A 24,555-nucleotide genomic window follows, 5' to 3' on the forward strand; every position below is an offset into this window, starting at 1 on the left:
GTTTCTGGAAAAGAAATCTAACTGAAATTTTAATAATATTGCTTTGAATTTGTAAAATAGTTTGTGGGGACTGGACATTTTTGTAATATCAAGTCTGTGCCACCCAAGGACATGAAATGCTTTTTCAATTTACTCAAATCACTTTATTTGTCATTCACTGGGTGTTTAAAAGTTTTCTATGAAGGTCTTTTGTGTATTCTTGGTAAGCTTAGTTCCTAGATACTTGATAGCTTTTGTCGCTATTTTGAACGCTATCTTAATTTTTGTTAAATCTTCTAGTTGGTGTACATCTTTCTATTGGACTGGTTTATTTCATATTTTAAAAAGTTGATATGAAACAATACTACTGGGTTTATTTTTAATATATGAAGCTCGTTGTTGTTGTTGTTAGGTGCCATTGAGTCAGTTCGGACTCAGCGACCCTATATACAACAGAAGAAAACACTGCTTGGTCCTGCAGCGTCCTCACAATTGTTGTTACGCTTAAGACCACTGTTGCAGCCACTGCGTCAATCCGTCTTGTTGAAGGTCTTCCTCTTTTTCACTGACCCTCTACTTCTCTGAGCGTGATGCCCTTCTCCAGGGACTGGTCCCTCTTGATAACATGTCCAAAGTATGTGAGATGAAACTTAAATACTAAAATGATATGAATTAAAATTAAATTAAAAATGAAGGGCATTACAAAGGGCAACAGTAGAGAAGGGAAGAAGAAGCACTTGTTATTTAAACAGAAGAATCCAGATATAACCTGGAAACTTACTAGTTTTGCAATTAAAAAGTAGTCCCAGTGTTAGCCTAATTCTCACCACAGGGGACCTATGTGGCTGAGCAGCTATGTAGCTGAGCATCTCAGTGGGATGGGAGAGAGAGGACTTGGAGAGGAATAAACTGAGAGTGGAAAGAAGTAGAATGATCTGTTTGCTTGATGTGAGCACAGGATTGGGGTGGATCTCCAGGTCAAGGGCCCTGATTAAAATACAAGATCATCCCCTCCCACTGATAGAAACCTTTTTAAATAAACCTTTAAACACAGACTTTGAAAGATTCACAATACAAGATCAACAACACAGGCTAAATATACCATAAATTTCAATTGTTCCACACAGAATAAGTCCAACACTCTGTTAGTGCTTTGGTATTTGAGGGAAATGATATATTATTAAACATTCAATAGGCAACAAGCTTATAACAATCCATATTAGTGAAATAAAAGGCATGTTGTCGCCCAGTCACTGAGGTATTGGATGGGGTCAGGTGATCTAAGAAAAGCATCTAGATTCATGCCCTATGTTAAACCCAAGAGGGGCAAGGTAAAGAATATATTATTATATATTTATTCATATATTATTCTTGTGGCCAAGAATTCACTGTACATTAAATTGTCAAGGTGATAAATAACAAGAAATAAAGTTCTATGGAAGATTAAAAGTACCAGCTTGAATAGACCATTATAACAAGGAAGTCCTAACTAAGGCTTATTTACGTTACCATATGTAACAGGAGTTTTGAAATAGTGTTTCTCTCACAGCATTCACCATCATCCCTACATCAATGAGAAAGGTTGCCCTTTAAAATTGTTTTCACCATCCAAATAATTTTTTTTCATATTCCTCAAAGACCCAAGTAGACTGGTGACATGTACCGGGTAAACAAACTTTACTCAATGTGCCTTAAGAAAAAAACAAAAATCCAGTTATTGTTGACTTCTGGCAACTCCATGTGTGTCAAAGTACAACCGTGCTCCATACGGTTTTCAACTGTTGATTTTTTTTGGAAGTAGATCGCTAGGCCTTCCTTCTGAGGTTCCTCTGGGTGGACTCAAACTTCCAACCTTTTTGTTAGTAGCCTAGCATGTTAACTGTCTGCACCACCAGAGACTGAAACCTTATTTAAAACCCATCTATAAGTGCTGTCTGCTACTTAGTTAGCATTGTGAATTTCACTTTAAGCAATGGGTTAATCTAAATAAGGCTTTCTGGGTCTCCATCTATAAATTCAGATTTGGCAAAAGAAAAACGATCTACTAGAAATCCCAGATAGAATGGGGCAAGAATTCAGGGCACATTATTACAATATACTGCTCTGAAATTCCTCTGGATTCTATAGTTTCCACTGCCTGTATTCCCTGTAAACTGCTTCGGAGCATTTCACCTGAAGTCCACATTGCCAAGGTGCTGATGTTGATGGCTCTCAATCAGAGAGGTAGAAGCTAACTTTAGCATGTACCAAAAAACAAATTGGGGATCAACTCCAACCTATAAGCTCAGATCTCCTTCACTCTTCTCCAGTGCAACCCTGCTGGCCAGTTTGCAAAGATTTTTTAAAATTTTTTATTGTACTTTAGATGAAAGTTTACAGAGCAAACAAATCTCTCATTAAAAACTTAATACATATATTGTTTTGTGACATTGGTCGCCAACCCCTTGACATGTTAACACTCTCCCCTTCTTGATCTTGGGTTCCCCATTACCAGCTTTCCTGTCTCCTCCTGCCTTCTCATCCTTGCCCCTGGGCTTGTGTGCCCCTTTAGTCTCGTTTTGTTTTATGGGCCTGTCTAATCTTTCGCTGAAGGGTGAATCTCAGGAATGACTTCAGTACTGTGTTAAAAGGGTGTCCAGAGGTCATATTCTAGGGGTTTCTCCAGTCTTTTTCAGACCAGTAAGTCTGGTCTTCTTTTGTGCGTATGAGTTAGAATTTTGTTCTACATTTTTCTTCAGTTCTATTTGGGACCCTCTACTGTGATCCCTGTCAGAGCAGTCAGTGGTGGTAGCTGGGCACCATCTAGTTGTGCTGGACTCAGTATGGTGGAGGCTGTGATACTTGTGGTCTATTAGTCCTTTGGACTAATCTTTCCCTGTGTCTTTGGTTTTCTTCATTCTCCCTTGCTCCAGTTGGGGTGAGACCAGTGGAGTATCTTAGACGGCCACTCACAAGCTTTTAAGACCCCAGACACTACTCACCAAAGTAGAATGTGGAACATTTTTTATAAACTATGTTATGCCACTTGAGCTAGATATTCCCTGAGACCATGGTCTCCACAGTCCTTAGCCCAATAATTTGGTCCCTCAGGGAGTTTGGATGTATCTATGGAGCTTCCATGACCTTCAGTTTGGAAGGATTTTTTGAAGTTGGTCTCAAATCATTGAAATCATTCTTTTGGCTTTTTCTTTTTAATTCAGAAAGCAGGAAATGTCTTTCCTGTGTAACAATCACAAGGCAGGCCCCTGGGGCGTCCGGGGGTTTGTATCTCCCAGTTCCTGTTTCTGGTTTCTGACGGCCAACTCTATATTTGGTATTAGCCTGCCTGTGGGCTGTTTTGAATTTGGTCATAATAAGATAACCTGGAGTCACTGAGCAGAGATCTAAAGCAATCTGATTTTTCCAGGAAGCAACGTGTTGACCTTTCAGGCTTTGGTCTACTTCATCAAGTCAGTTGAGTTTTTGAATAGCGTTGCTTATAGTAAAAAGTTGGGTGTTTACACTATTGGTCCTTGAGGGTGTATGACTGTACAGGAATAGGATACACACACTCTCCTGGTTTACAGTGAGTTTATGTTTGTTTCTTATGCTCATTGATATGGTACCCATGAAAATTGCTACTTGCTCAGAAGTAAATAAATATTTGTTAGACATGTAAGTCAGTGTTGATTCTAATCGTTTTATATCAGGGCAAGAAAGATAATAAATCCTGCCACAGCCCTCTCAGCATTTTCAAAGCTGCCTAGTGTTAAAACTTACATGAATACAACCCTTTAGGAGTAAACAATCAACTATTATTTGCCACAGAAGAAGCAACTTAAAAAATGGTTGCTCTAAAAGCTATAGGATTAATATTTTATCACCAATGCCTAGTCTTCTAACTCTACCTTAGATTTTGTTTCATCATGCTTTCAAACTTAGAAGTCAACTTGCTTTGTAAATAAGATCAGAAAGAATGATTGTGCTTTCATTTTGCAAAGGGAAAAAAAAATCAAGGCATAGAACCATATTTTAACTTTTTTAATATCCTTGGAAAGAAAAGGGATCTGAGCTTCACACAGAAAACTTTGTTTATAAAGGTATTAGTCATTTGGCTAATTTTAGAGGATTATCATAGCAGAGCTTAAATTCTCCCCCTGTTGTTGTTAGGTGCCATCCAGTGGAATCCAGCTCATACCAACCCTACAGACAACTGAATGAAACACTGTCAGGTGCTGCACCATCCTCACAATCACTGTTATGCTTGAGCCCATTGTTGCAGCCACTGTGTCAATCCATCTCATTGAGGATCTTCCTCTTTTTCGCTGACCTTCTGCTTTACCAAGCATGATGTCCTTCTCCAGGGACTGATCCCTCCTGAGAACATGTTCAAAGTATGTGAGATGTAGTCTTGCCATCCTTGCTTCTAAGGAGCATTCTGTTTGTACTTCTTCCAAGACAAATTTGTTCGTTCTTTAGGCAGTCCATGGCATATCAGCATTCTTTGCCAACACTGTAACTCAAGATGCCAATTCTTCTTCAGTCTTCCTTATTCATTGTTCAGCTTAAGCATGCATATGAGGCAACTGAAAACACCACGTCTTGGGTCGGGTACAGCTTAGTCCTTAAAGTGACATCTATGTTTTTGAACACTTTAAAGAGGTCTTTTGCAGCACGTTTGCCCAATGCAATGTGTCGTTTGATTTCCTGACTGCTGCTTCCATGTGCTATTCATAGTTGTCAAGGATTTCATTTTACTTGGATCCACAACCAACACCCACGGAAACAGCAGTCAAGAAATCAAAAGACGCATTGCACTGGGCAAATCTGCTGCAAAGAACCTCTTCAAAGTGTTGAAAAGCAAAGATGTCACCTTGAAGACTGAGATGCACCTGACCCAAGCCGTGGTATTTTCAATAGCATCATATGCATGTGAAAGCCGGACAATGAATGAGGAAGAAAGAAGAAAAATTGACCCTTTGAATTGTGGTGTTGTTGAAGAATATTGAATACACCATGGACTGCTAAAAGAACAAACAAATCTGTCCTGAAGAAGTACAACCAGAATGCTCCTGAGAAGCAAGGATGGCGAGACTGCATCTTATACACTTTGGACATGTTGTCAGGAGGGATCAGTCCCTGGAGAAGGACATCATGCTTGGCAAAGAACAGGGTCGGCAGAAAGGAGGAAGACCCTCAGTGAGGCGGACTGGCACAGTGGCTACAATAATGAGCTCAAGCATAACAACGATTGTAAGGATGGTACAGGACCGGGCAGCGTTTTGTTCTGTTGTGCATAGGGTCGCTATGAGTCGGAACCAACTTGACAGCACCTAACAACAACAACAAGCTTCCATGGATGTTGATTGTGGATTCAAGTAAAATGAAATCCTTTACAACTTCAATCTTTCCTCCGTTTATCATGATGTGGCTTATTGGTCCAGTTGTGGGGACCTTTGTTTCCTTTATGTTGAGGTTTAATCCATACTGAAGGCTGTAATCTTTGATCTTCATCAGTAAGTGCTTTAAGTTCACAAGTAAGGTTGTGTCATCTGCATAATGCAGGTTGTTAATGAGTCTTCCTCCAATCCTGATGCCATATTCTTCTTCATATTATACTCTAGCTTCTTGGATTATTTGCTCAGCATACAGATTGAATAAGTATGGTAAAAGGATACAATACTGACATACAACTTTCCTGACTTTAAACCACAAAATATCCCCTTGTTCTATTTGAATGACTATCTCTTGATATATACACAGGATCCTCGTGAGCACAATTAAGTGTTCTGGAATTCCTATTCTTTGCAATGTTATCCATAATTTCTTAGGATCACACAGTCGAATGCCTTTGCATAGTCAATAAAACACAGGTGAACATCTTTCTGGTGTTCCCTGCTTTCAGCCAGGATCCATTTGACATCAGCAGTGATACCCCTTGTTCCATGTCCCCTTCTGAACCCAGCTTAAATTTCTAGCAGTTACCTGTCAATGTATTGCTGCAATCGCTTTTGAATTATCTTTAGCAAAATTTTAATTTTGTGTGGTATTAATGATATTATTCAATAATTTCTGCATTTGGTTGCATTATCTTTCTTTGGAATACACATAAATATGGATCTCTTCCAGATGATTGGCCAGGAAGCTGTCTTCCAAATTTCTTGGCACAGATGAGTGAGCACTTCCAGTGCTGCACCCATTTGTTGAAACATCTCAATCTGTATTCCATCAATTCCTGAAGCCTTGTTTTTCAACAATATCTTCAGTGTAGCTTGGACTTCTTCCTTCAGTACCATTGGTACTTGATCACATGCTACCTCCTGAAATGACTGAACATCAACCAATTCTTTTTGGTACAGTCGCTCTGTGTATTCCTTCTGTCTTCTTTTGATGCCTCCTGTGTGGTTCAGTATTTTGCCCACAGAATCCTTCACTACTGCAACTCAAGCCTTGAATTTCTTCTTCAATTCTTTCAGCTTGAGAAATGCCAAGCATGTTCTTCCCTCTTGGTTTTCTAACTCCAGGTCTTTGCACATGTCATTATAATACTTGATCTTCTCCAGCCACCCTTTGAAATCTTCTATTCAGTTCTTTTACTTCATCATTTCTTTGGTTCACTTTAGCTGCTCTATGTTCAAGAGCAAGTTTTAGAGTCTTTTCTGACATCTATTTTGGTCTTTTCTTTCTTTCCTGTCTTTCTAATGGCCTCTTGCTTTCTTCATGTATGATGTTCTTGATGTCATTCTACAACTCATCTGGTCTTTGTTCATTAGAGTTCAATGTACAAATCTATTCTTGAGATGGTCTCTAAATTCAGGTGGGATATACTTAAGGTTGTACTTTGGCTCCCATAGACTTGTTCTCATTTTCTTCAGCTTCAACCTGAACTTGCACATGAGCAATTGATGGTCTGTTCTGCAATTGACCCCTGGCCTTGTTCTAACTAATGATATTGAGCTTTTCCTTTGTCTCTTTCCACAGATGTAGTCAATTTGAATCCTGGGTATTCCATCTGGCAAGGTCCACGTGTATAGTTACCATTTATGTTGTTGAAAAAATGTATTTGTAATGGAGTCGTTGATCTTGCAAAATTCTATCATGTGATCTTCAGCGTCATTTCTATCACCAAGATCATGTTTTCCAACTACTGATCCTTCTTCTTTTTTCCAACTTTCACGCCCCCATCCTCATCTCAGTTTGTTGTACTCTGGGGGCTTGAGTGTTGCTGTGATGCTGGAACCTTTGCCACCGGGATTCAAATACCAGCAGGGTCACCTATGGTGGACAGGTTTCAGCTGAGCTTCCACACTAAGACAGGATAGGAAGAAGGACCTGGCAGTGTACTTCTGAAAAAAATTAGCCAGTGAAAACCTTATGAATTGTAGCGGAACAATGATCGGATATAGTGCCAGAAAGTGAGCTCCTCAGGTTGGAAGGCACTCCAAAAACAACTGATGAAGAGCTGCCTCCTCAATGTAGAGTTGACCTTAATAACATGGATGGAGTCAAACTTTTGGGACCTTTATTTACTGATATGGCACAACTGAAAATGAGTTTAGTAATAGGAACATGGAATGTACAAAGTATGAATCTAGGAAAACTGAAAATCATCGAAATGAAATGGAACGCATAAACATCGATATCCTAGTCATTAGTGAGCTGAGATGGACTGATACTGGCCATTTTGAATCAGACCGTTATACGGTCTACTATGCCAGGAATGGACGAATTGAAGAGGAATGGTGTTTCATTCATTTGTCAAAAAGAATATTTCAAGATCTTCCCTGAAGTACAATGCTGTTAGTGATAGATAATATCCATATGCCCACAAGAAAGACCAGTTAATAAGACTATTAATTCAAATTTACATATCAAACATTAAGCCAAAGATGAAGGAATTCTCCCCCAAGGTACATTAATTTGTAATATGGATCCTAGGCGATTTTACTTTTCTTAGATATCTATAACATATATCTTGTTCCTTTAATGATTTTTGTTGAGTTCTTTTCCTAAAATTTTTTTTATTGTGCATTAGGTGAAGGTTTACAGAGCAAATAAGTTTCCTATTCGACAGTTTGTACATAAGGTGTTCCATGACATTGGTTTCATTCCCCACAATGTGGCGGCACTCTCATCATTTCCATCCCAGGTTCCCTGTTTCCTTTAGTCCTGATTTTATACCCCTTCCTGCCTTCTTATCTTTACTTCTGGGCAAATGTTGTCCTTTTGATCTTGTATAATTGATTGTTCTAAGGAGTATATTCCTCTCAGGTGTTATTGTTTATTTTGTGGGCCTGTCTATGGCTTGGCTGAAATGTGGTCTACGGGAATGGCTTCAGGTCCAGTTCAGAAGGGAGTCTTAGGGTCATTCTCATGGGTTCCTCAAGTCTCTGTCAAACCAGTAAGTCTGGCCTTTTTTGTGAATTTGATTTTTTTTTCCACAATTTTTCTCCTGTTCTGTCTGGGACCCTCTGTTGTGATCTACCTCCACAGGGCCATTATGGGAACTAAATAAAATTCATACAGATTCTAGCACTGGTTCTCTTACCAGTATTACTCAATGGAAGAGCCATTAGCATTCTGGATAGGATAATTGTTCTTTTGTGTGGGGCTGTCCCGCCACTTTTAGGATGTTTAACATCCCTAGCTCCATCCCTTAAAAATGCTATCTGTGTACTTCCATCACTGTGCAAATCAATGCCAGCTTTGCAAAACGATCATACTAAATCTTCTGCTGTTTATACTGATTTTTTCTTTAATTTTTCTTTTTTTTAAATATATATGTATTGTTTTTTTTATACTCATTCTTTGAGACTTAGTACAATGATCACCTGCTGAAGTCCCTAATATTCAGTGGCTGAGATGACATCATTGTATTTAATACCTTTGAAGTCTTCTATTACTATTAAGGCGTTTACACGCTGAAAGGTATGGCTTACGTGTTTCTATGGCCTTTAAAAATGGCCTTTAGACTGTTAGAAACCTGATGGCAGGGCTGTATTGTATTGTATTTCTCCTTCAGTATCTAACATCCAGCACAGTGCCTGATATATTGCTGGTGCTCAGGGATGTTTGCTGGGTTGAACAGCCCACCCCATATGAATTCTGAGCCCTTTAGTCTTCATATTCTGACACAATATTCCTTCCAGGCATCTCACTTCTTTTTAGAACATTGACCATATCAGACGACACTTCCTGTACCTAGTCAATTGGTATCAGTTCTCTTTTTAAAAGCTGTAGGGATAATATGGTCCTTGGTGGCGCAAGTGTTTTGTACTTGACTGCTAACCTATAGTTTGGTGGTTCGAACCCACCTAGCAGTACTGTGGAAGAAAAGGCCTGGCGATCTGCTTCCATTAAGATTACAGCCAGGGAAAACTGACAGAGCAGTTCTACTCTGTAACACGTGGGGTTGCCACGAGTCAGAATCAACTTCACGGCAACTAACAACAGCAACAAAGGATAATACAGGCCTATGTGTGAAGGGCCCAGTTTACCAAAGGAGTAGGCCCTGAAGGGAGGCAGTAAAGTTGGAGGTACTGGGTGGGAAGTGGGGAACACCAAAAGCTTCTGTAGGGCAGGCATGGCTGGGCTGTGCTCCGTAAGGATGTCTGATTCTGGTACAGGGAAAGATGTTTAAGGTGGGCTTGAATCCACTCCTGAACTCACTACCTGCACATCCCCTGATGATGTTCATCGTGGACACTTGTATCAGTATTTTCTCTTTTTGTCCCTAGTAAACTACTACTTTTTATAGATTTTCTGTGTGGCTTCTCTCTTCTGCGTTTTATCCTGCCACGGAATATGTAAATACGAGAAACAATTCCCTGTGCTTGTTAAGTAGATCTGAGGCAGTGTTGTGGCACACACAGCAATAAAAGTAAGACTTATAGTCTTCCTGCTGATCTACATCTGCTCCCTCTACTCGTTCCCAAACTGGCCTTTCCAAATTTTGCCCTTCTCAAGGATGGTACTCTGCTACCATCCATGATGCCATATCCTGCCACCCCCCCCACCATCAAATCTCTCAGCAGACATGCCAGTCTCTACTTCACAGAGAAACCAGAAGCAGTAAGGCATATACTCTCACCTTTCTCCTCCCTCGCCCCAAATAAAATGCATCTGTAGCCATCATCCACCACCTGTCTGTCAGTTTGCCATACTGCGGAGGTTTATGTGTTGCTATGATGCTGATAGCTATGTCACCAGTACTTCAAACACTAGTAAGGTCACCCACAGAGGGCAAGTTTCATTAGAGCTTCTAGACTAAGACAGACTAGGAAAAAGGCCTGGTGATCTACTTGTAAAAATTAATCAACAAAACCTGTGGATCACAACAGACCATTGTTTGGCTCACTTGCTTTGGACACATCATCAGGGAAGATCAATTGCTGGAGGAGGACATCACGTTTGGTGAAGTAGAAGGCCAGCAAGGGCAAAGGAGATCCTTGATGAGATAGATTGGCAAAATAGCTACAACAATGGACTCTAACATGCCAGAAATCATGAGGATGACCCAGACCTGGGAAATGTTTTGTTCTGTTGTACATAAAGTTGTCATGAGCTCAAGTCAACTCAATGGAATCTGTCCATCCATCCGTCCATCCATTCAATCATCCATCCATCATTGCCATCATTCCCTTTCTGGTAGAAGAACCATCCTTCCTTCCAATCAAGGATAATCCTCCCACCTGGATCCTGGGTCCCATCACCACCTTCCTCCTGAAGAAGACATTCAACACTTACCCTAAACTCCTGAGTCTTACACACAACTACTTACTTAGTATCTATACTTTGATATCTGGCATATATCTCAAATTTAACACATTCCCAGACAAACTCTTTCTCCAGTCTGCTCAGGCCTAAAACCTTAAGAGTCTTTCCTGATTTTCTTGTGCTCTCATACCCCATAATCAATTTGTCAGCAAAACTTGGTGGTTTTTCCTTCAAAATATATCCAGAACCACTACTTCAACTCTGGTCCAAGTCACCTTCATCTCTTGCCTGAATTATGTCACTGGCTTTCTAAGTAATTCCCCTGCTTCCATCCTTGCCCTTTGCACTGTACTCTCGATATGACAGCTAGAGTGATCTTGGTAAAACGTAAGTCAGATAATGACAACCCTCTGTTCAAAACTCTATGTGTCCCCTCTCAGAACAAAGCCAAAACCTTTACAGTAGCCTAAAAGGCCTTCTATGATCTGGTGCCATTACCACTCAGGCCTCATTCTTCTACTGCCCTTCTCCTCACACACAGGCCTCCTGGCCTTTCATTCAACATGCCAGGGATACTCCTGTTTCAGGTCTGTAACACCACCAGGGGTCTTTCTAGGTTCACCTCAGCATTCAGATTTAGAAGATGATGACAGACCTTCACTGGCACCAGACTCAATTAAAAGATATAGGATTGGAGTCACAGCTTGACTGCAAGTCAGCATCAGGCTTTTCCCTTTTGGGAGAACCTTCACAACTGTCCATGTAGTGGTCCACACTTTGGCCCAGGAGGTAGCCTTTCCTTACACCCATCCTCCCCATAACATTTTGGTACAAGAAAAAGAGACTCACTTTGAGTAGTATTATATATTGAATTATGTCCCCCCCCCCAACAAAGATATGTTGAAGTCCTAACCCCTATATCTGTGAATGTGATGCTCTTTGGAAAGAGGGTCTTTAAAGATATTATCGGTTATGTTAATGCAAGGTCATACTGGAGTAGGTTGGGTCCTAATCCTATATGACTGGTGTCCTTATAAAAGAGGAGAAGAGACAGGGAGGTAGAGAAGGACACCACGTGATGCAGCAGCTGCAAGCCAAGGAACACTTGGAGCTACCAGAAGCTAGAAGAGAGGCACGGAACGGATTCTCTTCGAAAGCCTCAGAAGGAATCAACACGGCTGATATCCTGATCTCCGACTCCCAGCCTTCAGAACTGTGAGACAATAAATTTGTTCTCAGAAGCCAACCAGTTTGTGGCATTTTATTACGGCAGCCCTTGGACATCAATACAAGTGGGTTCAGGACTTACCCTGGCTTAAAAGCCTTATGCCACAGAGGAGCCAATGTGTCTTGTAACTCAGTAGCTACATCTTCCATGTCAAGGACATGCTCAGTTACAAGTGTCACCACATCACAGAATCTCAGTGGTATGACTTCCTACCAGTCATTAATTAGTCTACCAGCCCAGATGCAGGTGACCAATTGGTCATTTTTATTATAAGTAACATTGCCTAGTAACACATTTGACATTATACCTTTAATAAGGTCTCCAGGGAAACAGAACTAGAATGTTAAGAGAAAGTCAAATTTTCATGCAGAAGGGGAAGGGCTCTGTTAACCCTTTATCCATAAAGCCCTTGCTCTCATTGTTCCCTCAACCTGGAAGGCCCCTGTCTGGTCATCTGCATGGCCTGACCCCATACCTCCTTGAGATCCTTGGTCAACAGTCACCTTCTCATCCTAACTGAGAATTACAACTCCCATCTCACCTGCTGGGATCTCCTACCATCTTTTTTCGTTTATTGTTTTCCAATAAAACTTAAGTTCCATAAAGCTTGGATTTTTTACTTAATTTTTCCTCCTTCATTGATAATTCCTGGTACCTAGAACAGTGTCTGACATACAATAGCTCTTCTCTCTCTCCCTCTCTCTCTCTCTCTATGTATATATACTTTTTATTTATGAATTATTTCATGTGCTTTCTCTCTTTCAAACACTAATTTTTTCATTGGCAATTTTTTTGGGGGGGGCAACCTTTCTTTATTGTACAAATAAAAGGCAGCACAATGTTAGAGATTAAGAACAGAATTTTGGAGCCAAACTGCCTGTGTTTGAATAATGGCTTTGCCACTCACCTTGGGAAGTTTCTTCAATCTACCTGTGCCTCAGTTGTCAGATCTGTAAATTTAGTAATAATAGTACCTACACCGTGGGTTGTCACAAGGATGAAATGAGGTAATATGTATAAGGTCTTCAGAATAGTGCCTGACACATAGGAAGCACTATGTGTTAACTATTATTAAGATTAACTTTAAAAAGGCTTTTATTTTCGCTCTGTACTGCTTCTAGCTCTTGATCTTTTTCCCTAGCTCCTCTCCCTCCCAGTTCATCTATCTGAAAATCATGTCTACTCCATGGCCTCTACATTCACTTTTCCAACTACTGAAACCGTCAAGATTTCTAATGACCTAGCTGTCACTTTTCTGTCCTTAGGGCATGAGTTAGGTGTATTGCCTGCCATCATTCACCACATCTTCCTTGGACTTCTGAGACACTCCTCTCCTAAGTTTCCACCTGCCCTTATGGCTGCCCCTTCTCGGTCTTCTGTGGCAGCTCCTCTTCTTCCTCCATTTACTCTTTAATGTTACTCCTGACCCTGTCTTACTCTCTGCACTTTCCCTGGGGGATTCCACACACAGGCATGGCTTCAACTCTCATACTACTAAAACCCAATCTGTGCCCGTCCTCCCGACAGTTTCCCAAAGATGTCATATGTTCTTTCTCAAACCATGACTGGCTTTTTTCACTCTTCTTGGCACCTTCTCCCACCCTCATATCCCTCTATCTACTAACTCTGGCTGGTTCTCCAAATTTTAATTCAACCATCATATTTTCTCTTGCTCCCAAGCCAAGCTGAGTGCTCCTCCTCTGTACCCCCTCAGTGCCTCGTGGACGCCTCCATCATAGTATAACATAATCTTTAATTTTTTGTTTATCTGACTCTCCACTAGAACATGAACTACTTATAGGTATCTATATCCTCAAAGCATGGTATCTGGCATATAGCATGTATGCAAAAAATATAGAGATTCAATATATGAATACACAGCATCAATATAGAATAAATAGCAATTCTGATTCGGTTATATTTTAATCTAGAAGTGAACATCGGGATGGTTATCTCAACAAAAATGTTAACTCTTCCTGGAAATCTTATTGGGGCAAGTGTACAAGGTGAAGAAAAGAAATAAGTCTCATTTTGGTAATATAATAGGTACTATGAGTATTACAGGAAACCCTGGTGGTGTAGTGGTTAAGTGCTACCACTGCTAACCAAAAGGTCGGCAGTTCAAATCCACCAGGTGCTCCTTAGAAACTCTGTCAGACAGTTCTACTCTGTCCTATAGGGTCGCTATGAGTCAGAATTGACTTGACGACAGCGGGTTTGGTTTTCTGGTTTATAAGTATATATGCACTCAGCTGCTAACCAAAAGGTTGGCAGTTTGAACCCACCTATAGCTCCATGGAGGAAACGTGTGGCAGTCTGCTTCCATAAAGGTTTACAGCCTTGGAAACCCTATGGGTCACTGTGAGTTGGAACTGACTTAATGGCAGTGGGTTTTGTTTTTTTTTTTTTAATGGATATATGTAAGGAATCTGGAGTCCTGGTGGTGCAGTGGCGCTTAAGTACTACCATGAGCTATGGCTGCTAACCAAAAGGTTGGCAGTTTGAATCCACCATCTGCTCCTTGGAAACCCCATGGGGCAGTTCTACCCTATTCTATAGGGTTGCTATGAGTTGGAATTGACTCTATGGCAATAGGTTTGGTTTTTTGGGTTATAAAGAGCCCTGGTATTATAGTGGTTAAGCACTTAGATGCTAACCGAAAGGTCAGCAATTCAAACCCACGACATGCTCCCCTGGAGAAAGATGTGGCAGTCTGCTTCCATAAAGGTTTATAACCTTGGAAACCCCCTGGGGGAGTTCTACTCTCTTGTATAGGGTCGCTATGAGTTGGAATCGATTCATATCAACAGGTACGAACACACATGCTATATTTCACTGTAAAACCAACTTTGAAAGATAAGGTACCCCTTATTACTAATTACCCCAACTACTTTTTGGGCTCATTGAAATCTTATAAGTACCATATTTACCTTATGAAGACAATTTGGTAAAGTGTTTTGGTTCCCTGCCATGATTATAAATACCCTACACTAGTAGAGAACAGCAACTAATATTTACAAAGTTAAAAATTGCACAGCCATCCCTTTTAAGAGGTTTCACTGATCAGATTTCTTGTTTGGCTCCTATTATGCCAACCGCTTTTTGGGCTCACTGAAATCTTATAAGTACCATATTTACCTTAGGAAGACAATTTAGTAAATAAGTGTTCCGGTTCCCTGCCATGATTATAAATATCCTACACTAGTAGAGAACAGCAACTAATATTTTCAAAGTTAAAAATTGCATAGCCATCCCTTTTAAGAGGTTTCACTGATTAGATTTCTTGCTTGGCTCCTATTACGCCATGGGTGTCAGCACCTACCTGTAAAGTACACCCAAACACGCCGATCATCAGCATGGCCACCGAGAGGTAATCAGTAAACACATCCCACCATGGCTTCAGCACCCGGAAGGCAGGCTGCTGCTCAGAGAACTGCCGGAATTCTGTCACCGGAATCATGTTTCTGGCAAAGGAGAGATTACCAGTGAATTAATTTATAATTAATTATGGCTTCATATACCACATACTGCCTTGTTACCAGCATTTGAAATGCTGCTTCAACCCATCAGAAGCAGAGGTCTGCAGGGATAAAATTATGTTACAGGGCACATGAAATACGAAGATGTAGTTTCAACAACAACGAAATGAAGGAGAGGGGATAGGAGGAATGGTATAATTTGTTGTGTGGTGCCTGCGGTCTTAAGGGCATGTGGATGGCCATCCAAGGCATGATGGTTGGTCTCTGTTTGCCTAGTGACAGAAGGGTCAGCAATAGGAGGAGGGTATGGAATGTGTGGCTGGCTGCCTCCATGATCAACTGCCTACTTTGCTATGGGACTGGAGAGGCTGGATGGTGCCCAGCTGCGATTGCTAAATATTTTGATCAAAGATTCTGTAGAAGAATCCTGATCAAGAGGGGGGAAATGCAGAACAGAATTTCAAATTCTCATGGAATCCAGACCTTCTGAAGCCATGGGGGCTGAATGACCCTCTGAAACTACTGCCCTGAGATAATCTTTAAAACTTCAACCAAAAATATCCTCTGAGGTCTTCTTAAAAAAAAACAATAGTTTAACTTAACTAGTAAAAGATGTCTGTCTTAAGCATTATGCTCTTTTAAGAACTATATGGGATCAAAGTGACAATAGCAACTCCAAAGATTAGATAGGAACCGTATGGGGCAGTGAGCTTATGCTAATGGGGAGGAACAACTCTGAAAAGGAAGGTGAGAATGGTTACACAATTTGAAGAATGTAATCAATGTCACTGAATTGTACATGTAGAAATGGTTGAATTGGTGCATGTTTTGCTATGTATATTCTTTACAACAACAAAATTGAAAAAAAAAAAAAAGGAAGAAGCAGAGGTCTGAATTAGTCAAGGCACTGTCATGGTGTACCATGGTGAGCCCCTGGAAAAAATCACCAGTTCAGGAAATAAATAGACTCAACTGGAAAGGGCAAGCACCTTTACTGAATTATTGTTCACGTGGGCCAGAGAGACCATGGCCAGAGTGGTAACCAAGTCCTGCTTGTTTCTTGGACTCTCCCTTCACCTAAACAGCACAAAGATGCCACAAAGATTCTATAAAATTTCTCTCCCTTCTGTCTTCTTTGGATCAATAACCCAAAGATGCCACAAAGAGCCCATTCTTTGAAATGTTTTTGGTATTTATGTTACCATTCTGAGTTGTAGTTTTAAACTACTTTTTAATGTAATTTCAGCATTCATTCGTGTTAATTATTTACTGATCCCTATTTGCAAAGCATCTTGCTTGCTGCATGGGGAAAGCAAATGATTTTACCACATGGTCACGGCCTTTAAGAGGGAAAATCTCACTGGTGGTGGTGGCGGCAAGTCGGGGAGGACTCAATTTCCTCTTGCCTTTTTTTTTTTTTTAATTTTTATTGTGCTTTTTTTTTCTTTGTTTTAAGTGAAAGTTTACAAATCAAGTCAGTCTCTCATACAAAAACTTATATACACCTTGCTATATACTCCTAATTGCTCTCCCCTGAGACAAAAAAAAAAAAAAAATTTTTTTTTTTTTAATGAGACAGGACACTCCTTCCCTCCACTCTCTATTTTCATGTCCATTTGGACAGCTTCTGACCCCTTCTACTATCTCATCTCCCCTCCAGACAGGAGATGCCAACATAGTCTCATGTGTCCACTTGATCCAAGAAGCTCATTCTTCACCAGTAACATTTTCTATCCCATAGTTCAGTCCAATCCCTGTCTGAAGAGCTAGCTTTGGGAATGGTTCCTGTCTTGAGCTAACAGAAGGTCTGGGGACGATGACCTCTGGGGTCCTTCTAGTCTCAGTCAGACCATAAAGTCTGGTCTTTTTATGAGAATTTGGGGTCTGCATCCCACTGCTCTCCTGCTCCTTGCTGTGTTCCCTGTCAGGGCAGTCACCGGTTATAGGCGGGCAACATCTAGTTCTGGTCTCAGGCTGATGTAATCTCTGGTTTATGTGGCCCTTTCTGTCTCTTGGGCTCATAATTACCTTGTGTCTTTGGTGTTCTTCACTCTCCTTTGCTCCAGGTGGGTAGAGAACAATTGAAGCATCTTAGATGGCCGCTTGCTAGCCTTTATGACCCCAGAAGCTACTCCCCAAAGTGGGATGCAGAATATTTTTTAATAGACTTTATTATGCCAATTGACTTAGATGTTCCCTGAAACCATGGTCCCCAAACCCCTGCCCCTGCTACAGTGGCCTTCGAAGCGTTCAGTTTCTTCAGGAAACTTCTTTGCTTTTGGTTTAGTCCAGTTGTGCTGACTCGCCTATATTGTGTGTTGCCTTTCCCTTCACCTAAAATAATTATCTACTATCTAATTTTTTTTTAAATCTAATTAGTGAAAATCCATCTCCCTCCCTCCCTTCCTATTCTCGTAACCATCAAAGAATATTTTCTTCTCTGTTTAAACTATTTCGGCAGTTATTATAATGGTGGTCTTATACAGTATTTCTCCTTTTGCAACTGACTAATTTCACTCAGCATAATGCCTTTCAGATTCCTCCATGTCATGAAATGTTTCACAGATTCATCATGGTTCTTACAAGTGCGTAGTATTCCGTTGTGTGAATATACCATAATTTATTTATCCATTCATCCGTTGATGGGCACCTTGGTTGCTTCCACCTTTTTGCTATTGTAAACAGTGCTGCAATGAACATGGGTGTGCATATATCTATTCGTATAAAGGCTCTTAATTCTCTAGGATATATTCCAAAGAGTGGGGTTGCTGGATCATATGGTAATTCTATTTCTAGTTTTTTAAGGAAGTACCAAATTGATTTTCAAAGTGGTTATACCATTTTACATTCCCACCAGTAGTGTATAAGTGTTGCAGTCTCTCCACAACCTCTCCAATATATATTATTTTGTGTTTTTTGGATTCCTTTTTTTTTGGGTCCCGGTATTTTTATCTTGACTTCTCTTCTCCATTTCCTTTGTTGTTAGGTGCCGTCGAATAGGTTTCAATTCATAACAACCCTATGTACAACAGAATCAAACACTGCCCAGTCCTGCACCATCCTCACAATCATTGTTATGCTTGAGCCCACTGTTGCAGCCATTGTGTCAATCCATCTGGTTGAGGGTCTTTCTCTTTTTCACTGACCCTCGGCTTTACCAAGCATGATGTCCTTCTCCAGGTACTGATCCCTCCTGATAATACGTCCAAAACATGTGAAACGTCTCACCATCCTCACTTCTAATGAGCATTCTGGTTGCACTTCTTCCAAGGCAGATTTGTTTTTTCTTTTGGCAGTCCATGGTATGTTCACTATTCTTCACCACCAGCACAATTCAAAGGCATCAATTCTTATTTGGTCTTCCTTATTCATCAACCAGCTTTCGCATGCCTATGAGGTGATTGAAAACACCATAGTTTGGGTCAGGCGCACCTTAGTCTTCAAGGTGGCACCTTTGCTTTTGAACACTTTAAAGAGGTATCTTGCAGGAGATTTGCCCAGTGCAATGCATCTTTTGATTTCCTGACCGCTGCTTCCATGGGTGTTGATTTCCTTTACTGTTCATATTTCACTGTGAATCTGAAATTTATCTTGTTTTTCTCCTCTGAGAAATCAGTTTGCTCTGGAGCCTCCTGCTCCAACCTTTTTCAGTTGCTGAATCAATTCCAATTCAGAGCAACCCTGTGTATGTCAGAGTAGAACTGTGTTTCATAGGATTTTTCAATGGCTGATTTTTCATAAGTAGATCGTCAGGCCTTTCTTCTGAAGTGTCTCTGAGCGGACTTGAACCTCCAATCTTTTGGTTAGTAGCAACTTGTATTAACCATTTGTGCCACCCAGGGACTGCTTACCCAGAACCCAGTGCCATCGAGTCGATTCCGACTCATAGCGACCCCATAGGACAGAGGAGAACTGCCCCATAGAGTTTCCAAGGAGCGCCTGGCGGATTTGAACTGCCGACCCTTTGGTTAGCAGCTGTAGCACTTAACCACTACGTCACCAGGGTTTCCAGGGACTCCTTGGAAGCTCCTATCTCTATCTAAACAACAGAAGATAAATTAGTAGGGTGTACCTGGGAAAGAGACACATCCTTTTCTTTGTCTGCATCTCTTATCTCACTCATCATTTCCCTGCCTTTACTGTGACCCACTTTTGAAGTTAATCACCCTGCTACTGCAAGGAATATCCTTCGCTTGTCTTATGGTGAGGAATAAGAGAGCCAAAAAGAAAATTTCTCTCCCTCTGCCTTCTTCGAATTCAATAACCCAGCTCTCTACATCTTTCCTTTTATTTAGTTTTAATTAAAGAGACGGGGAATGGCTAAATTTGCTCTTATCCTCCCAAGTCTTGTTTGTTTATGGTCCACCCTTTCTGTAATACTGAGTATAATACTTAGACTGGTCTCAGGACTCAGGTCTAAGAACTATACAATAATCACCCCAGGCAAAAGCAAAGCCTCTTCTTTGAATGCATTAGTGGTCATAGCTTTGGAAACTATTATAACATCATCCATTCTGTCTTGCTGCTTTATCTGTCTTATTCTTAGACAGTAATTTGTCTTCCTTTTGGGTTTATTCTTTAACAAAATCCTGGAAATTTCAACTGTCTAATGATCTCATCTATGACCTAATGCTCCTTCATTTACTGGACATCTGTGTAGCATTTGATATGATTTTCTCATTTTACTGAAATATCTTTCCTAACTCCATTCTGTTACCCCATTAGGCCGCAAGGTTCTTGAGGGTAGAACCTATTATGTTATGCATATGTATATACTCAACACTTAGGACTATGCCTGACACACTGCAAGCAAGCCACAAAAGCTATATAAATTACTCTGAATATTCCCAGTGTCATTAAAATTTGAGACTAGTTCTCATTATTCACAATAAGCAAAAGATGGAAACAACCTAAATATCCATCAACAGATAAACGGGTAAACAAAATGTGGTATATACATACAATGGAATATTACTTGGCCATAAAGAGAAATAAAAGTTGTGATACATGCTACAACATGGACAACCCTCAGAAACATTATGCTGAATGAAGTCAGTTAATGACAGAAAGACACATATTGTATGAACCCACTTACGTGAAATATTCAGAATAGACAAATGTATAGAGGCCAAAGTTTATTAGTAGTTACCAGGTGTAGGAGGGAGGGAGCAGGGAAGTCATTGTTTAGGCGGCACTGAGTTATCTGTTTGCGGTGACAGAAAACTTGGCAGTGGATACTGGAAATATTTGCACAACACGATTAATGTAATTGGTATCACTGAATTATACATGAAAAAAAGCTAAATTGGCAAATGTATTATCTATTTTACAACAATAAAAAATTTGAGACTAGTTTAAAGTTTTTTTTTTTTTTCTGACAACTTTACAGCCTGTTTTCTTCTCTATGAATTGTTACAATCTCAGCGCCCAAATGTTTTCTGGTCACAACTGTTTCATTGACAGTCACAGATAGGCACTAACTCAACTTACAAGTTCCAATTCAGAAGCTATGTCTTATTCTGTTTTGCATCTGTGTCATTTACTATGGTGCCTGGCCAGCAACAGGGGCTGAACCATTGTCTGTTGAATAAAGGAATGTGTGAATTCAGACATTCATTTATGGAGCAATACTCATCCAAGTCAGCTTTGGGGTGACCCCAGTCAGCTGCAGTGACAGTGGATAATTAGCCTACTGCCTGTGCTGTTGTTTATACATTGTTCTTTGATGGATGTGGTTGCTGTCTCCTTTGTAATAAATTCCTGTACATATCGAAGGGAATCGGGCTTGTTCCTTTAAGCAAATGACAATCTCAGGAATAAAATGTACCAATGTAGAGAAATGATTCTCAAACTTGTTGGGCTCAGGACCCTTTCACACTCTAAAATTTAATGAGGACAACCCCAAAGAACTGTTGGTTATGTGGATTGTATCTATCAATACTACATTAGAAATTAAAACCAAGAAATTTAAAATATATGTTAGTTCATCTAAGAAACAATAAACTCATTACATGTTAACATAGATTATATTATTATGAAAATATATTTTCTCAAACAAAAAAAATTAGTGAGAATTGTGGCACCGATTTACAGTTTTGCAAATCTCGTTAACAGCTGGCTTAATAGAAGACAGCTGGGTTCTCAGGCTTCTGCATTGATCTGTTGTCTGACGTGAATACACATCATCTGGTCTGTAGAGAGATTTGTTGTTGTTTTTGTTGTTAGGTGTCAGTCAGTCTTTTTTCAAGTCACAGTGATCCCATCTGACAGAGTAGAGCTGCCCATGCGGTTTTCTAGGCTGCAGTGGGTTAGTGGGTGGGAATCTTTACAGATGCAGACTGCCAGGCCTTTCTCTCACAGAGCCTCTGGGCGGGCTTGAATTCTCAACCTTGCGATTAACAGCCAAGTACTTAACTGTTGTGCCACCAGGGATCCTTGTACATTGATCAGTTGTGATGTGTTGTTTTGGTCGAAGTTTATAAAGAAAACATGGCCTCACACAGGTATGCAGTTGGAAAAGGGAATATTTTATAGCCTTTTCATATAATTATGAATATTTGTTTTTGATACTCTACCAAACCTTGAAAAGGTTAGGTGCAATATGAAACCTGAAGACCATCTCAGTGAACTTTTCAGACTCTATTACGGTAAAACCCATTATTCTAACTTGCACTCTGAAAGGATCTTTTACCCATGTGAGATTTGATGCACTGGTCATATGGAAGATATAGGTTCACTGAGTTATGCTGATCTTCCCAGCGTGGACACATTTCATTATATATGATTAAAAAAGAATCACGTTCATTAATATCACCACTGCTTTCATCAGCAAAGTCTTTTTTTTTTTTAAGTATTGGGAAGGTGTCAGGCTCATGGTGGTAGATACAAAATTTTCCAAATTATAACTATCATTTGAAAGTCTGAATTTTATCACTGGCAACAAGTATTATCAGTTGTTTTTCTTGAAATGTCAGGCTCACTGCATTCATTTGGAAAACGTCTGAAAAATCACCTGTTTTATTCAAGTGAAAACAGTGTAATATAATGTAGACCCTCATTCAACTTGCAACCCAAACAACCTCAGAGGAACTTTTCCTTAGACAACCACTGTGCCTGTGTATGCAGCAGATGGGTTCTTTCCATTTCATCATATGGGATATTAACACAACACATATTTAAGGATTTTTTTTTTTTTTTTTAATTCCAAGTGTGTGCCAGAGAAGAATACAGGGCTTATAGCAAGTCTGGTGGCACTATCGTGATTCACACCGAGGCACCAGAGGTTTTACCCATGGTTGCTTATGCACCATCAGTGAAAAAGACAATAATGTCTTCGTATTATAAAATGTACCACCTGTCTGTCAATCTGTCCTACTGTAGTGGCTTGTGCGTTGCTGTATGCTGGCAGCTATGCCATTGGTATTTTAAATACCAGGAGGGTCACCCAGGGTGGACAGGTTTCAGCAGAGCGTCCAGACTATGATGGACTAAGAAGAAAAGCCTGGTGATCTCCTTCCAAAAATTAGCTAACGAAAACTCTACGGATCACACAGAACATTTACTCGCTTGCTTTGGATATGTCATCAGGAGGAATCAATCACTGGAAGATGACATCATACTTGATGAAGTAGAGGGTAAGTGTGGATGAGAGGGATCTCAGGGGGGTGGATTGGCACAATAGCCACAACGGTGGACTTGGACATGCTGGTGATTGTGAGGATGATGCACGACTGGGCAACTTTTCGTTCTATTGTACATAAGGTTGCTATGAGTTGGGGTCAACTTGATGGCAGCTATCTATATACTATAAAATAGTTTTGGTCCCATGGTCAAAAGAGTTCTATGGACTACACTTTGAGAAATGTAACGATTCAAGCCTACTCTCTTTATCTCTAGCCCTCTTTGAATAAGTGCAGGCCTGGTCATTCACAAGAGGTAAGTTCAGTGCTGATTTGCCTCATAGATGTCATTCCCTTAATATGGGAAATAAAGACAAAATTAGGAATCTTTCTAAGAAACTTAAGCATTTTCTGCTGCTTAATATTGGCACAGCCTAGTTAAGATGGCTTACAAGATTCATTACAGAAACATACAGTCAAGATAACTCAGTCTTTTAGTGCTATAACTCCTATTGTACATAAACTCCTTTGGGATAAGTATGGGTGTATGAGTGGGCCCTGATGCATGAGTGGTTAAAGTGCTCAGCTGCTAACTGAAAGATCAGCAGTTGAAACCCACCAGCCACTCTGCACAAGAAAGATGTGGCAGTCTGCCTCTGTAAAGATTTACAGCCTTAGAAACCCTATGGGACAGTTCTACCCAGTCCTATAGGGTTGCTAAGAGTTGGGATAACTTGACAGCAGTGGGCTTGGTGGGTGTATGTGTACGTCTATATCCATATAAGTGCATACATACATACTAAATATAAGTGTATGTATACAGATGTTTAAGATACGCACACATACTTTACTGCTTTAACGTATCACTAGGCTCCAAGTTCATATCCAGCACAGCACTATTCCCTAATATTTTTTGATGCCCTCCCCACAAAACAAACAAAAAAACAGGGAGGGAGGGAGGAGTTGAATTAAAAAATTCCAAAACTAAAGGGAGGTGAATGAACCTTTTGCCTTCTTCATTTAAAAAAACGGTATTCTTTCACAAATGTCAGCACCTCTGAAGGGTCATGCATTAACATGACAAGTACATTGATTTTTCTTCCATTATCACTGTAGTTTCCAAATGATTTGTGACAATTTCAAGAGTTATTTCAAGCTGAGGGAGGCTCTTCTGAATAAACTACTGGATCTATAGTTTCTTCTCTAAAAATTAATCAGCATAATTTTATTTCTATTTAAAAACTTTCCTATTTCAGAAAAATAGGTGATTATCACTATACTTCCTCCATCTCCAATTTCCATCTTATTACATAAGATTTTAGCTTATCCAATTAGCAATGTCTTTGGAAATGGGGCATTTCAAATTGAATCAAGAGATTCTGATATCCTAATTCAAATAATATAAGCTTTTATATTCTCTCTCCACCTCTTTTTGCAGAAACCCATATGCATTGCCTTTATAAAAAATACTTGTTACAAAAATATCATTTGATAGCTCCATTTTCCACAAAATTTTACCTGTCAAAGATATCATGTACTATATTCTTTTGGTAAA

At 40.0% G+C, this 24,555-nt stretch overlaps 1 protein-coding gene across 3 annotated transcripts in view; it reads right to left on the minus strand.

Annotated features, from left to right (window-relative positions):
• LRRC8C (leucine rich repeat containing 8 VRAC subunit C) overlaps positions 1-24,555 on the minus strand; it is a 115,310-nt gene that overhangs the window by 38,790 nt on the left and 51,965 nt on the right. For 2 of the 3 annotated variants that reach the window (XM_003418438.4, XM_023558435.2), the window contains one exon: positions 15,225-15,366. The exons of the other annotated variant lie outside the window; for it this stretch is intronic. In XM_003418438.4, coding sequence (XP_003418486.1) covers positions 15,225-15,362 — 138 coding nt within the window. In that variant the 5' untranslated portion in view covers positions 15,363-15,366. The remainder of the gene's footprint in view (positions 1-15,224; positions 15,367-24,555) is intronic. 3 annotated transcript variants of the gene reach the window in all.

The sequence above is a fragment of the Loxodonta africana genome, chromosome 3 (assembly GCF_030014295.1).
Source record: "Loxodonta africana isolate mLoxAfr1 chromosome 3, mLoxAfr1.hap2, whole genome shotgun sequence".
In the NCBI taxonomy this organism is placed as follows: domain Eukaryota; kingdom Metazoa; phylum Chordata; class Mammalia; order Proboscidea; family Elephantidae; genus Loxodonta; species Loxodonta africana.